This window comes from Oculina patagonica, chromosome 3 (assembly GCF_052425735.1).
Source record: "Oculina patagonica isolate OP01 chromosome 3, crgOcupat, whole genome shotgun sequence".
Classification (NCBI taxonomy): Eukaryota; Metazoa; Cnidaria; class Anthozoa; order Scleractinia; family Oculinidae; genus Oculina; species Oculina patagonica.
In genome coordinates this window covers 15,783,103-15,797,973 of record NC_135760.1, presented here as the reverse complement: position 1 = coordinate 15,797,973, position 14,871 = coordinate 15,783,103, and the positions used below count along the sequence as shown (strand labels likewise).

Here is a 14,871-nt window from a genome sequence, read left to right as displayed (position 1 = left end):
CAGCCACATCCTCACGGCATTCGCGACAGCGCAATAAATCATCGCGAGTATAAACAGCAAAAAACTGAAGCCAAGTGATATGCCAGGGCGCGGTGTTTTGAAAGCAAGCGAGACGAGTACCAAAGAAGCAACAATCGCACATAAGGGAAAAACGTAAAGGGTACAACGATGCGAAAACACCTTCGGCCATTCACATGGGCTTGCCTTCAAGCTTGGCTCCAATTTAGAGACGGAATCTTGAGCTTTTTCTTCCGACTGGTCTTCCTTAATCCCTGCCATCTTGTAAACAGTGCGCGATACAAAATGTTTCTCTCTGTGGGTTGAACAATGTCTTCGTGGTGGCTTGGTATGTTGTAGACTGCATGCACTTCACAATACATGCTGCGTTTTTATAAAACAATTCCGCCGGAAATTTATTATACGTCACGTACACACGAATATCGATGTAAGGTCAACAGCTGAAGTTATCGATCATTTGCGTAAACAACTAACACAGATTTAACGGCAGAGAGAGTTTTAATACACCACATCCTGTCGATTAGCTGTCAAAGTATTTTTGAAAGCAGTTTGATGGGTTCCTTGCTGTGCGCTGTTTTTGTTAAGTTTAACCCCGAGCAAACACGTTTTATTAGATTTACAAGTTAATTTGGCTTCTTTTGGAAAAAGATCCGGATAAGAACTAACAAAAAAGGTCCAATTTACAAGGACACTTTCGTAAAATAAGTGAAGGCGCGGGCTCTCTTTATGTGTTGCTGTTAGGAATCTCGCGTGCGAGTTTTGTAAAGTTTGTAAAGAAACAAGAAATCAGCTGCGAGGTCAAAAGAGCGAAGCGTGGCACTTGCATGGCATACTTTCAGTTTAACGCACGCAAAGGCTACAACTGGCATTTACAGACTTTTACAGCTCTGATCTCACTATGACTCACAATGACAAGCTTAACAAACTGCAAGTTGGCGAAAAAATGTTCAACTTTGAGAAAGGAACCAGAATGAAACGATTTCGAATTGGCAAACTCCGTCTGTGAGCAATGTGGGTGTGTTTAGAAAGAGTTATCATAAAATGAAAGAATAAAAGCGTGTCTTGTCAGATCAAAGGCAGCGACAGCCTAACGGAACGATCAATCATTCCTAGCTGCACTTCAGTGTGTAATGAGAACAAATAGTTGCGTTTTTTAAGGCGAAATTGAAAATTTCATCTAGAAAAATAGTGAAATGAAAATCGTTCTTCACTGAAGAAAACTTAACCATTTCAGCGCTCGAAAACGGATCTTTCTACAATATTATATTTTTATTTGCTGAGTAAAGATGAACCACGCATTTTCATTGGTCAATACGTAGAACAATATGCATTGACTATTGTACCGAGAAACCACATGGACATTTTAATAAAGCAATACACGCCACACTTTTTTAGTGTATCGGCTCAATATTGTTAACAAACCACTCCGGCATTGCAATGTGAAAAAATCTTTTAAATTCACCGCCTTTGAGAAAGTGCTGCTCTACTATACCCCGCGTTGATGTTTTGCATGCAAAAGGATACCGGGTATGTAAACATGGTTTTGACGTCAAAACTACCTGTCTTGTTTACAAAACTTCGCATTACTCTTACTGTGTTATCAATACAAAGGTGAACAGAAAAGAAATTTATGTTCCATGCAGCACTCGATATTTTACCATTGAACGTGGGATAAGCGAGTATTGATAAGACCTAATACCTAGCTATAATTCAACGTAAGCTTATAATTGGCTTAAAATAATTTTCAAGAGCTAAATTCATAACATAAAAGTGATAACTTTGTGTAGGTCCCCACTTGAAATGCTTCCTGTGGTTACAGAGTATTTCCTTTGCACATTTTTGCGAGTTTTAGCAAACATTGATGAAGTATATATAGATCTACACAGAATTGCTGATGTCTTGGGTATCATTCTCTAAGTCTTGATGTTTTTTTTTCTTAGCCTAAACATTCTTCTCCATATATTGCGAAGCAGTATATCAATGATTGACCCGGAGTGGTATTATAAGACAATCGTTCACACTCCTTACAACCGGCCCGTGGCTTTTTTCACCACAGGCAGACAATCCTCTGTGTTTGAGGCCGTTTTCACCTGACAAATGCTGGGTATGGGATAACTTGTAATAGACTAACATTCTATCATGAGACAAAGCGGGGTGTAGGATTTACGTGTACGAGAGTACTGGAGAAAACAAGGCAAATCACAATCGTTAAGGGAACCACTTTCCCTCTCCAATTTCGCTTCGCCACAATACCCCTTCTGCCGTCATGTTAGAAAAGTTGCTTTGTGCACGTACTGTAGCACGCAAGGTGGAAACCGAAGTAAAACGTGCAGTCGAACCTCTTTACTGTTATACGGACACCAACGGGACAGGCAAGAGTGAGGGTAGCTGTGGGTCTGTTATACTCTAGCGGTTTAAGCCAATTTTTACTGTCGGTTTGCGGGTACATTAGTATCTATCTTGCGGTTCACGGTCAAGAAATAATGGCGGTTTCGAGAAAGTTAGGAGAAAACGAAAGCTGCTTGCTTGCAGTCTAGAAAGAACAAAATATGGTGGTGTTTGACCCCCTGTTAGTGTCCATATTACAGAGGTAGAGACTATATTTCAATTTTGGTTTTTTTTGAACCAAGTGAACTTTCTGTAAAGACGAGAGGTTCGACTGTAGTAAACACTACGGAGTGAGCCGTCAGGTTCCTACTATGCTCCAAAACCCAAGTAATTACAGATCAAACGCGCTCATCAATAAAACAATCATAGCCAGTAGGCAACATAAGAAATGATGTCAGGGGTGGGACATGGCCAGCCACTCGAAACTTCACTGATTAGTAATCGGCGTCTCCCTGTGTGTTTAATTACTATTTTTCTTTTAAGTCCATTATCTTTACTTAACCCCATGTTAGCTTATTAAAATAAACAGGGTGAAAAACTGGAACTCCTCCAGCGGTCATTTCTTCAATAAATCAAAGGTTAAATCCAAGCTCACGCCTTAATGATAATCGTCACTGAACTTGATGAAGACAGCATTGCGGAAAATGCGGAAACTTCGTTCATTCACATTTCGACACGTTCGTATAGCTTGAAAATCGATTTATTTTTTAGCAGTTATTCTGGTAACCGCTTCCCCAATGATCAGTAGAACGTGGAGAGAATGGACAGAGAAACCATGGCAACGAGCTGAATAAGCTGGTCCATTTTGGAAACGAAACAGACTTTGGTTTGCTTGATTACAAATCTCTGATTACGAATTTTACTGTTACCGGTATCGGGAGCAGTCTTATTAATTTTAATTTTCTGACCCATTAAACATCAAAATATGCGGTAAAAGACCTAATTAATTTTAAGCAATTAACGTTCTGTCAATTGAATATCTTTCCGTGACCGTGAAATTGAAATGAAACGTGAAAGCGACTTCGACGACATTTATATATAGTTTATCTGTCGTCTTCTAATTACTCTGCAATTCCTCAGGCCCCACCCGCGCAAACTACAAATGACCTCATTGTCTGTCAGCGCGCCAGCCTGTTTGATTGACATGCTACTTACGTGGCTTAGAATTGGCGGGAAACCGATACAGAAATAACTAGACTTTTTTACTTTTTTCGGGCTTAATTTTTTTGTTTTTTTTGTTTATTTAAAAAAAAAAAAAAAAAAAACCCCCGAAAAAAAAAAATAAAAAATTTTTATTTTATTTTTTTTTTTAATTATTTATTTTTTTCCAAAAACGAAAAAAAAAAATCCCGCGAAAAATTCCTTTTCCATTTTCGCGAAAAAAAATACCCGCGAAAATAAGTAACAATAAGGTAGTCTTTAATGTCAAATCGTGCACGAAACCAATGTGATATCAGATTTGACGTCCGCCTGATCTTCTTTTGCGTAACTGAGGAGTGCAACACACGCAATTTGGGCATTGTTTGGCAAATGTCATTTTGTTTACAACTCTAATCCCAGTCTAATGCAGTGCTAATAGCCAATGTAATAAACCAAATTTAATAACAGTGATATAAAGCTAATTTATTGCAGGGCTAAGCATTTTGTTTTGATTGGTTAACAGGATTTAAAAATTCTCTAGACTACCGGCGAGTTCTCTAGACTACTTGTCTAGCGACGTACAACGCCCCATACACGGCAAAAAAACAAGCTAAAAAAGCCTTTGAACGTCTCCGGCATCGTGTCCAGATCGAAGACTCAAGTAATCTCATGTTGAATGGAAGAGTTCTATCGACTAACGACAAGAAATAAGTAGCTGCAGCATAGAAAACCGCAAGGAATTAAAAAAAGATAGCTTTCTGTTATTAAAGTATTCTAGTGGCTTGTTTTATAATAACCATTTTCAGCGCGTGATGTTATTACTTTCGATATTACTTATTTCAGAAGTTCAAAATTATCATCATCATGAACTTTCACTAATTAATTTACCGCTTTACGCATGCTCTTAAATAACGTCATATCGTCATATCGTTCCCAGGGCCTCTCTCCTTTTCTCGACTACAAGGGAGGAAAAGGAGAGAGGCCCTGGGAACGATGTTGTTTCATAAATTGAGTCACCCATTCATACCCATAAACATTGCCAACGACTCAGTGCATGCAAAAGTATTTTCAACTGCAACTACTACGACTCATTCAACGTATCGCTCAGCTCACTTGTTCTGAAGATGAAAACCCAAGAAACGCCAAGCACCAAAGATATTTCAGATCTTAGAAGCAAAGAAGCGAGCTGGAATCGTTCTTCATCTTGCAAGAATCCATTCAGGATCACTTTTTTGCGTGTGTTCCCACTACTAACATTTATTGCTGGAGTAGTTATTCTCGTGTTAGGATTCAGGGATGGGAATTTAAAGTCCGAAATTCTGCGAATGGTAGGCGTTATTTTGGTTTCTTTCAGCGTGTTTTGGTTCGTTTTGGGAAATTTCGTGGACTTTTGCATGAATGGTTATGGACAAGGCGTCCGTGACGTTGAAAAAGAAGACGAAAATACCTCTGCCGCACAGACTGAAGTAACGATTGAAGACTTCCTGGTGAGAAGCAATTGGATCTGAACCCGAAAAATTCATCGCTAAGCTGTCACGTCCCGTCCTAAGGAAGCTAAAACGAATTCGCAGAGCTGGACCGCATGTTTAATACAAGAACTGTTCTTTGAAAGTCCGGTAGCTGACACGTACACTAAAGAAAAGTTACAGATTTTTCTTGTAGATTGGAAGTAATCGAAGAGTTATTTTTAAGTCATTTCCGCTGAGATTCGCCGGCCAAATCTCCTTGTATAATAAGCTATGGCTATTTACAACTGATACAATTTCAAGAGGTCAACTATGAAGTTGTTTGTGAAACCATGCAATCAGAAGTCCGATTTTTTTATACTCAATGTATTGCGCGTGCTGTTAAGACTTGACACTGCCTCTTTAAAAATGCCTTGTTGTATTTTTACATGCATGTGTACAATTGGACGATGCAAAGAATGTGCTATAGTTCTTAAAGTAAAGTTATCTGCGATTTTCAAAAGCCATCAGCTGTACCTAGCTGTTCCCGGTTTATGGAACGTGGTTTCCTTATCGCGTTGTTTTAGCCGATGATCCTTGTAGAATATTCTACACTCAATTACTTCTACAACTATCTCGCCTGCTTTGATATAAAAGCGGTGTCTTTATGACAGAAGATGGAATAACAGATTAGAAATTCAAGCGATCCGGAATTAAATCAAAATTAGCCTATTAAACTTATGATGGATGACCCATGGAGACGACTCATCTTCTATATCTACAACCGTGGACAGACTTTAGTCCCTAGATTACGCTCCAAAGAAGGGAAAAAAACAGGCAAAAAAATTCGGACTGACTACCGAATAGTAATTGCCAGGATTGCTGAGATAAGAATAATCATGTTTGAGATGTTACAACTGGCTAATTTACATGCATGGACTTCTCCTATCTGTTCTGCGTTTATTTGAAAAGCGAGATCGTTAAATGTATATCTTTTTATCACGCGACTTCACTGACTTCCTCACGATCACTTGCTGAACGTTATGAGATAAAATATAGCAACAATGTCAAACAAACTATTAATAAAACAATATCCCAATATTATGCCATACACAAGGGCAAAGAGAAAAAAAAGAGCAACTTTGATTTTTTTACCAGCCTTGCTTGTAAAATGCTTTGCAAACCAGTGAAGGTTTTGTTAAGCAATCGGCAGTTTTTGGGACGAGTCGAAAAGACAGTAAGGAACTAAGACGGTAAAAAAGGAAAAAGGAGATCAGGAAAACAAGAAATAACCAAAGAAAAACGAAAATAAATCAAAACGGAAGTCTTTGGGAGAGGAATCATTCCGCCCCAAGAGCCAACTGCTGACTGAAATTAATTCCGTTCTTAGACTCAAATCTCCTCCCGGGGAGAGGTTAGTCGGTCCCCAAGCCAGTTATAGAATAACAAAACAAAAATAGCAGCTGACACACTCGGACACCAACCCACGGCCTGGCCAGTACCTTATACATGCGCACAGCCATATATCACCCGCGCAGTGGCCTAGGTGGCGACTGATTTTTAGAAAGTTGCTCCAAAATAAAAACTTTTCTCCAAAAAATCCAAAATGTTGCTTTTAAATAAGAAAATTCTCCAAATATATGCTAATTTCCCTATGAAGGTAAGGTTTCTAAGCATTTTCATGCAATTTAACTGAAATAGAAAAATCTAAATAGCATTTTAAGGCCAAAATTTGTTGAATTACAGTGAGGATTTCCTTCACTAAGAACAAGATACCGATGACGTCATGGTCATGTTTGCTGACGAGTTTTTAATGCTTAAAGATCCGAAAGTTGAAGTAACTTCTGAACCGACTGAACTTCCTCGGAAATCTTCGGCAAATTTCGTTAATCTTCGGACAAGTTCGAAAAATGCTTTGAATTGATCGTACGGCCTTCGATAACACTAGGACAATCTTCGGAAATCTACGAAATTGCAAAAAGTTGCTCGAAAGGTGAAAAATTGCCCAAAAGTTGCCGAGCATTTTTGGGACAGTCCTACCAGTTAGCTAGTGGCAGCTATGGACAGCTGTTTCAGCATTGTTGGGCCTCATCAGCATGGCATAGCCGTCGAACAGAAAATAGCACAACCTTACATTATCAGTCCACAATGTGCATCATTCAGGGAAGCACTAGAACGCATTTGTTTATTTTTATGTTTTTCGGGGCTGTTGTAAAAAAGAAAAAATGTACAGAATCGAATTGATGGATATTGTTTATATGTGGGTTCCTCGTGCAATTTCGCTGATAAAAAAAAGTGTACTGAAACTTGCAAACGACAACGAGACGTTTTCGGCTTTATGTTAGTTCAAGGAAAATATATATATATATCTTCAGGAACCCCATGGGCTCCTGATATCCTTCAACAAATAAACCAACTATAGTAGTCCAAGTCGTGGATACTTCTTTTCAGTGAGGCGTTTGGAATCCTTTAGTTGATTATCAACGGGAAGTCGATTAAGGTAAATCATGAACCGACGTAGCGAATTTTGTAAAAAAAACTGACGTTTCGAGCGTCTTACCTCGTCGGAGCATAGTAGAATTTATAATTAGAATCCGATCAGCGGCCCTAACTCCCCACCCACCCCTTCCTGCCTCCTACAGCAGAGCATAGTACGTCATAGTATGTGTACGTCAAAAAAGTCTCAGATCCACCATCTATAAACTACCAAAAGTGACTCAAAAGTTATTGATAAATGGATGCGTAAATTGTCTATCATTTACATAAAATAGGTCATCTGAGCACAATTTTGTGATGGTGACGTATTTCCGACGTACTTTTTACGTAAACGGGGTTGAATTCATTAGCGCGTATTTGCTGATATGGATGTCAATTGCTTGTGGTTTACAAATTTTTCACGATTTAGCTTTTTGAAAAGTTTAAAATCTTGCATGGAATTTATTTATATTTTTTGCTGTATTAACGTTTATAGTCCATGAATCAGGCCGAAATTACTGGGCAATTCGCAAACATAAAATTCCACAAAACACTACGTTTTGTGAGGCCTTTTTTTCAATTTTGTTTCTCAGACTAAATGTGCCGAAAGAGAACTGTAATGCAAACGAAAAATTGACTTCAAGACGGCGTCTAAAGTGTTTTTTGTTTCTTTTTTTAATTTTTATTAGTTTTCTGAACAAAAAAATAATGGCGGTCGGGGGGTTACCAGTGGATATTCCATATCAGTTAGTTGGAGATCTGAATATACTCAAAACGTTGTTTTCAAAAGACATATATGTAAAATAATACAAATCGAAAACGTTGTGGCTTTTTTTTTTGTTTTTTTTTGTTTTTGGGGGGGGCGGCCCGCCCGGGAAAAAAAAAAAAAAAAAAAAAAAAAAAAATTTAAAAAAAAAAAAAAATTTTCCAATTAAAAGAAATCTTTTTATAAAAAAATGGCTGTTTTCACCTTTATCTACTATACATGTCCTGTTCTCTATGAAGCCACTTTGATAAAATCGAAACAGCTGTTTGCCTCTTGCCAAACTTATTGATAAAAAAATAAAATTGCGTGCAATTAGTAGCGTACTAAAGAAAACTGCCATTCTCTGAGCTTTATTCAGTCTGTTTACCCTGAGTAACCGAGTAAAAGACAGCTTTTGTTTGAATCAACCCACTTTTAAGTTAATAAAGACAATAAAAGTCAGTTCAAAACCTGACAGGTTTTTGCACCTGTTAAAATATGAAGCCAATTTCAAATTAATACGGAAATACAATCGCCAACTTTTTTTGAAGAACGTTTTCCCCAAGATGAAAAAAAACAACATCTTTTTATGTACATTGATAATTAGCCAGCCTTAAGTGCTAAGGAAAACAAAACTATTTATTTATGTAACTTTATATGTTGACCGAAAAACAAAAATCAACCGCAAAACTTCTACTTGGTATATATTCATTTTCGTTTATCACTTAAATAAATGTAAATAAAAAAACAAAGATAAGCATTACAAAATCGTGACCAAAGGTCACGCTTCCCATCCCTTAGGAAGTTTTACAGAAAAAACCCGTTATTTTGTCTGGATTTAAGCAAATTTTAAGCATGCTACTCAGGTCATTCAGCTGTGAAAGAAACACGTACAAATAAACTTGTTGGACTTATATTGCATGAGTGTGAGGGCATACATGTACGTATTTCCGCATCACCCATCCCAGTAGCCTGCTAACGCACACGGAATTCCGTCCTTTCACGTATTTTCTTGGAGATTTTAATTCAAAATTTTCATCTTTCGTCTGCCTGTTGAAGTATAAATGGAGGACACATTTTAACTACTGCTTTCAAGTCAGTCTCGATCTTTAGTTAGTAAAGCTTTGAGGTCTGTAGCGTTACATCACTGAGATTACGTGACAAGTGTCACGCTAAAGTCATTATCATGGCCGTGCCAGATGTGTGAAATGTAAATTGTAGCAGTCCATTTACTAATTCGGTCTAGCTACACTGCAACTGTCGAGGAAAACATGGAGCTTGCCTTTCCGCTAGATGTCATCTTGTTCTTCACCTCTGCAATTGCTGGATTTTTCATCTACGCAATCTATTTCCGACCGAAAGAATCGCTCAAGACGTACAAATTGGTGTCGAAACGCTTCAGAGCTTCCAGTTTGAGCAAGAGTCTTGGCCTTTCTGAATTTCACTCCATCAAGGACAAATTTGCGACTGTCGAAGAAGTTTCGTTTGCAATTAGAAATGCCGGTTTAGAATCTAGCAATCTGATAATAGGCGTCGACTTCACGGCTAGCAACGAATGGCAAGGACGGAAGAGTTTCGGCGGAAGGTCACTTCATCACATCTATAACAGCACGAGGAGGTTGAATCCTTACCAGCGTGTGGTACAGATTATAAGCAAAACACTGGAGCCATTCGACGAAGATAATCTAATACCCGCTTTCGGATTTGGCGATTTGTCCACCAAAGATCAAAGCGTTTTCAGCTTCAACCAGGACGGTTCGCCGTGTGAAGGATTGAATGATGTTCTAAAACAATACAGCGAAGTCGTGCGTCGTGTTACACTAAGCGGACCAACTACATTCGCTCCGCTTATCCACAAAGCTATAGAGATCGTTAAACAGGAGAAGTCGTATAACATTCTGGTGATTGTAGCAGATGGTCAAGTGGTAGACGAACATGAGCGTAGTACAAGGCATGCTATTGTGGAAGCTTCAAACTTCCCTCTATCTATCATCGTTGTCGGTGTAGGGGATGGTCCATGGGATCGTATGCACGAGTACGACGAATTACTTCCTCAAAGACGCTTCGACAACTTTCAGTTTGTTGAGTACGAGGATGTTGTACACAATGCTAAATATCCAGATACTTCTTTCGCACTTCACGCCCTTATGGAAGTTCCAGATCAGTACAAAGCGATTAAAGAACTGGGCTTGATCGCCTCAAAAGGCAAAGATGATTAATTAAGACGAAGATGCAAATATGCGTTTTCTCGTTCACGGGTAATCCGTTCTCTTGCATTTCGCTTCATTAAATATAAATCCGTGTTTATTCTTATTTAAGGTTTGTTTAAGTATTTGATAGAAATATAAACGCATTGCAAATACCACTATCACATCCATCTTTAAAAAGTTTTTACACTCTTTACAAATACTGGAAAATGTTATCGAAAGGTTTATCTTGCGTTTGTATTTATTGAAATTCATACGTTGCATTTGTTGTGAATAATTAGGAAGTCAAGGATTATTTAGTCTGAAACAAATAAAACTCTAGGTCAGTGCAGTTGGCCAAGCTGAATTTTAATTGCAGTCCATTATAGGGGAGGGTGTCAGGGTGTAATTCGATCTGAAAATAAGTGATGGTGGGAGCCCTCTTAATTTCACATCTTGTTGTATAATGTTCTATTTTCCCTGACTTTTCTTCAAAATGACAATTTTCCCTGATGTAAAATAAAATTTCCTGACTTTTACCTAACCTTCAAAAGTTTTTTCCCTGACCATTTCCTGACCTGTGGCAACGCAGAAAAATAATTATTTTATTTGACCCAAGATTCAAGCCTGACCCTAATTTGTACTTTTGTTGTATGCAATTAGATTAAGTACTGGCGATTGTTGGCAGAAGTCTGACAAACTCCTGGGGGTGTAAATAAATTGCAGCACATGTATTAGAATCAAGTGACCAACAATCCTCTTCTAGTTTGTGGTCTAAGCAGATTTGCAAATTTCTTGAAGGCACCATTAATTTTAATAATTTATTACCAGCAACACAATAGACCTTATCACAGTTTTCGACACCATTTTGGCGTGTAGGCAACAGGGTTAGAATTATTAGTGTTTGTATAGGAATCCAACGGCAAATAATTTTTTCAAAAATTGATTTCTGGACAAGTTATGAATTGTAAAGTTACGATACTAGGAACAATGTTTTATTCACCAAGTTTGAAAGATGTAGCTGGGATAGAAAGCGTTCAGTTAAATTTTAAATTTTCCATACATTTTTTCTATATTTTTTCCGCAAATTGACGTGGTTTGTGAGAAAAAAAAATTATAGACAAATGAAGGGAAATTTGAAAAACGTAACTGAACACTTCCCAAACATTGTAATTTCTAACCATGTTGCCTGCCCGTCGAGATGGCGTCCAAAACCGTGATAAAGTCTATAACATTTTATCTGAAATGGCTTCTGTTATACCCTAATGATTCGATTTAGCGCCCTTCTTCAAATAAGCGCCCCCTTCCGAATAAGCGCCCCCCTTTGAATGTGTTTTTGTCAATAAGCGCCCCTATTCCAATAAGCGCCCCCATACGTATAAGCATAGATAAACTCATGAACATTCACCATACCGTACATGTATATATTTTACTGCTAAAATGAACAATTCTTTTAAAAGTAACTGAAATTTCACCAACTTGTTACTGTTACAGTTACTGTTATTGTTAGTAATTTTTTAAGTTTTGTTTTGAACATTTGGTTGTTTCGCAAAAAAAATAAGCGCCCTCTCCCGAATAAGCGCCCTCCATTGAGGTGCCAAAAGTAAATAAGCGCCCCGGGCGCTAAATCGAATCATTACGGTAGTTTCTTGAAAATTACTTCAATATCAAGAGTTCATTTTTTTTCTGAGTAACCTTTCCAATTAAAAGACCAAAAAGAGGCACACTACTGTACATTACTTTGTGATTATCAATTTTAAAGTGTACTTTTTAAAACAATGTATTCATTATCAGATGTCCCGTGAATTCCAGTAATTCATTTGTGTGAAAAATCATGATACAATCACATTCAACTGGATGATAAAATGAACAAAACAATACCACAGATAAATAACAGACTCAGAAATACATAAACAATATTTTTTAATACTTGCCTTCAATTATACTACGAAAAACAGCAAAAAATCTATCACTTGAACAGTATAATGCTGTCAAGACATTTTTACCAATAATAATTATTGTTCACAATTTCAACCTTTAATTTCCTATAAACATGATTATAATTTACTTAGTGCTCAATAATAAATCTCTCCTTTTCCTAAACAAACCCAATCAGGCATGACTACCTCGCTACACAAAAATTTTCTGACAAAATCTTAATAAGTTCAGAACGTGCTCTTTTCTTTAATAACGCGATTTCAAATACATGAACATGAACAGAGAATATATTACCGGTATATCTATGACTATAAACAAGAAGCAAGATTGCAGAATGAAGTCTCATTCCTGTACAATTGTACCAGCTTTACATCAAGTCCATGAAATGAGCAGAAAACTCCATTTTTCCCTATGAACTATCATTTTACTCCGTTGCAATGTACAACACACAAGAATTAGCTTCCTCAGCATCCAAGCTTTATTAAGTGAAATTCAACCTGCAAGAGATTAGACATTGGTTAATTCATATTAAGTTAAACATTATTTAAATTCATGCAACACTTAAAGGCTGTACAGTGTGGCTTTTGTCACTCAAGTCATGTCTGATCTTTTTCTCTCTCCTCCCCCCCCCCCCCCATAGTAGTAATGCAGGCAGTGAGCCTCCAACATTTGTCCAAATAATAAAAATAGAAAAATTCTGATTGGACTTTCTCCAACCTAGGCCACAACTTCACCAAACCCATTGGAAAAAAAAAAAATTTCCAAAAAAGAAACTGTATCAAACCTTCTTTTCCATTTACGTGTACTCAAGAATTTTGTTTCTATTATAAATATATCATTTTTTTTTTTTTCTTTTTTCCTCCTTTTTTTTTATTTTTTTTTTTTTTTTTTTTTTTCCCCAAATTTTCCCTTTTTAATCCATTATGACCGACAAAAACCATTTATTATTTATTTATTTATTATTTTTTTATTTTAATTTTTTATATATATAATATCATTGAATATTACCTGTTTGGGTACTAAAGCATTTTCTTAACTTCTTCAATGAGATCACTGTTTACTGGAAACTTGAGTTTCCTCGGTGGGCCCTTCTTTATTCCAGTCCAAAGCAGCAATTCTACAAACCAAGAAATAAGTTTGTGAATGTCGAAGCAACTCAGAATATGCAAAAATATTCATTCCACCCAAAGCCCAATTTTTTTTTTCTCCAACTATCAACAGTGTTGACTTTGACCTGCTTTGAAGTCACCACTGCAATACTACTTTCTGTGTCAGGGCCTCTCCATATGAGCGTGATTGACCAGGCTAAGCCGGTTACTGAGATCCTGCCTCACGGCTTTTTTTTTTTTTTTTTTATAAAAAAAAAAAAAAAAAAAAAAAAAAAAAAAAACAAACATTCAACTTTAGTGGTGCCCTTTGGCTTTGTTTCTTGAATTTCATCAGTCCCCTGGCTAATTTTCATCTAAGTTGTACAAATGTTTACCGAGTCAGTCCCATCACCAGGCTCATATAAAGAGGTTTTACTCTCCATTGGCTGAACTTCAGCTCTGAAAAGTCCCAATTCACTTTTTTTACCAACCTTCTCCCTCTTCCTTGATGGCCATCAACTCATAGCTCTTTGAACGTGGCTTTGTGTCGTTGATAAGTACCTTAGCATCTGGGAATGCCTGCAGCAGATCTGTCGACAGCTGATTGGCATTCCGCTTGTACACCTTTCAGGATTTACTGTAGGAAAATAAATAAAACAGCTCCTTGTTAGGTTTGCATTTTTGCAATGGGGTATTGTTTGAAGGGGAGAGATTTTAAAAGCTATCATATGGGTATTTTGAGGTGTTATCATGGCTTTATTTGCACCTCCCTGCATCACCTCTGTCCCAGTGTGCAGAGTATGGCAAGTGAACGAGCGAGCCTTTCTTCTAAATGTCCAATCCGCACACCAGAATTACAGCATTGCACATGGCAGCTGACCGCAGCTCACACCATGCACGAGTGAGTTCCTGACTTCCGGCCGTATTGCACGCAGAGCACGCAGCTAAAAATGGCTCTGCACGCTCAAGATCTCATCGAGTTCCACCACACTCTTCAGACTGGTCTATGTCTTTCATAACTTAGTTCACCCCTCACCCCACCCCCCAATCACCCCACTACCACCCCCCTTCCCCCCCCCCCCCCCACAAACCCTACCTGTTGGCAGCTTCTGTAGAGGCCACGTTACCAAACATAAAATTCGTAAACCCAAAAGGATGTTCCAGCAATATCGCTAAGTTCTGTTTCAAATTTTGATACACGTTTTTTCGAACAGACTCACCAGTGCTCGATCTTGAATGTCAAGCACTTTGGGGAATCTTTTTTCCTTTTGACTGAGCTCGTTTCATCTGGAGATTCCTCTTTCTCGTCGTGTACAGCTTCATCTTTTTCAGAATCAGTGTTTTCAGACTTTTTAGCTACCTGCTTTCGTTTGCGTCCCCGGGCCATTTTGATCACAGCTTTTTGCTGGAGCAAAGGAAGAAATTCGGCGGGAAAAATACACTTGGAA

At 37.7% G+C, this 14,871-nt stretch overlaps 1 protein-coding gene and 1 pseudogene across 2 annotated transcripts; one reads left to right on the top strand and one right to left on the bottom strand.

The window, feature by feature from the left end:
• Window positions 1-9,276: 9,276 nt before the first annotated feature.
• On the top strand, window positions 9,277-11,212 carry LOC144646911 (uncharacterized). The gene has a single exon (XM_078506617.1). The coding sequence runs from the start codon at window positions 9,483-9,485 to the stop codon at window positions 10,428-10,430; it is 948 nt and encodes a 315-aa protein (XP_078362743.1). The 5' UTR covers window positions 9,277-9,482; the 3' UTR covers window positions 10,431-11,212.
• A 1,189-nt stretch (window positions 11,213-12,401) lies between these two features.
• LOC144646910 (selenoprotein H-like) lies at window positions 12,402-14,857 on the bottom strand (annotated as a pseudogene). Its single transcript, XR_013569492.1, has 4 exons — window positions 14,644-14,857; window positions 13,915-14,060; window positions 13,344-13,452; window positions 12,402-12,832 (listed from the first exon to the last, which is right to left on the bottom strand). The product of XR_013569492.1 is annotated as a selenoprotein H-like (transcript).
• Window positions 14,858-14,871: the final 14 nt, after the last annotated feature.

What these genes read in the sequence shown, in the direction of transcription:
- LOC144646911 (XM_078506617.1), top strand. Translation starts at nt 9,483, where the DNA reads ATGGAGCTTGCCTTTCCGCTAGATGTCATCTTGTTCTTCACCTCTGCA.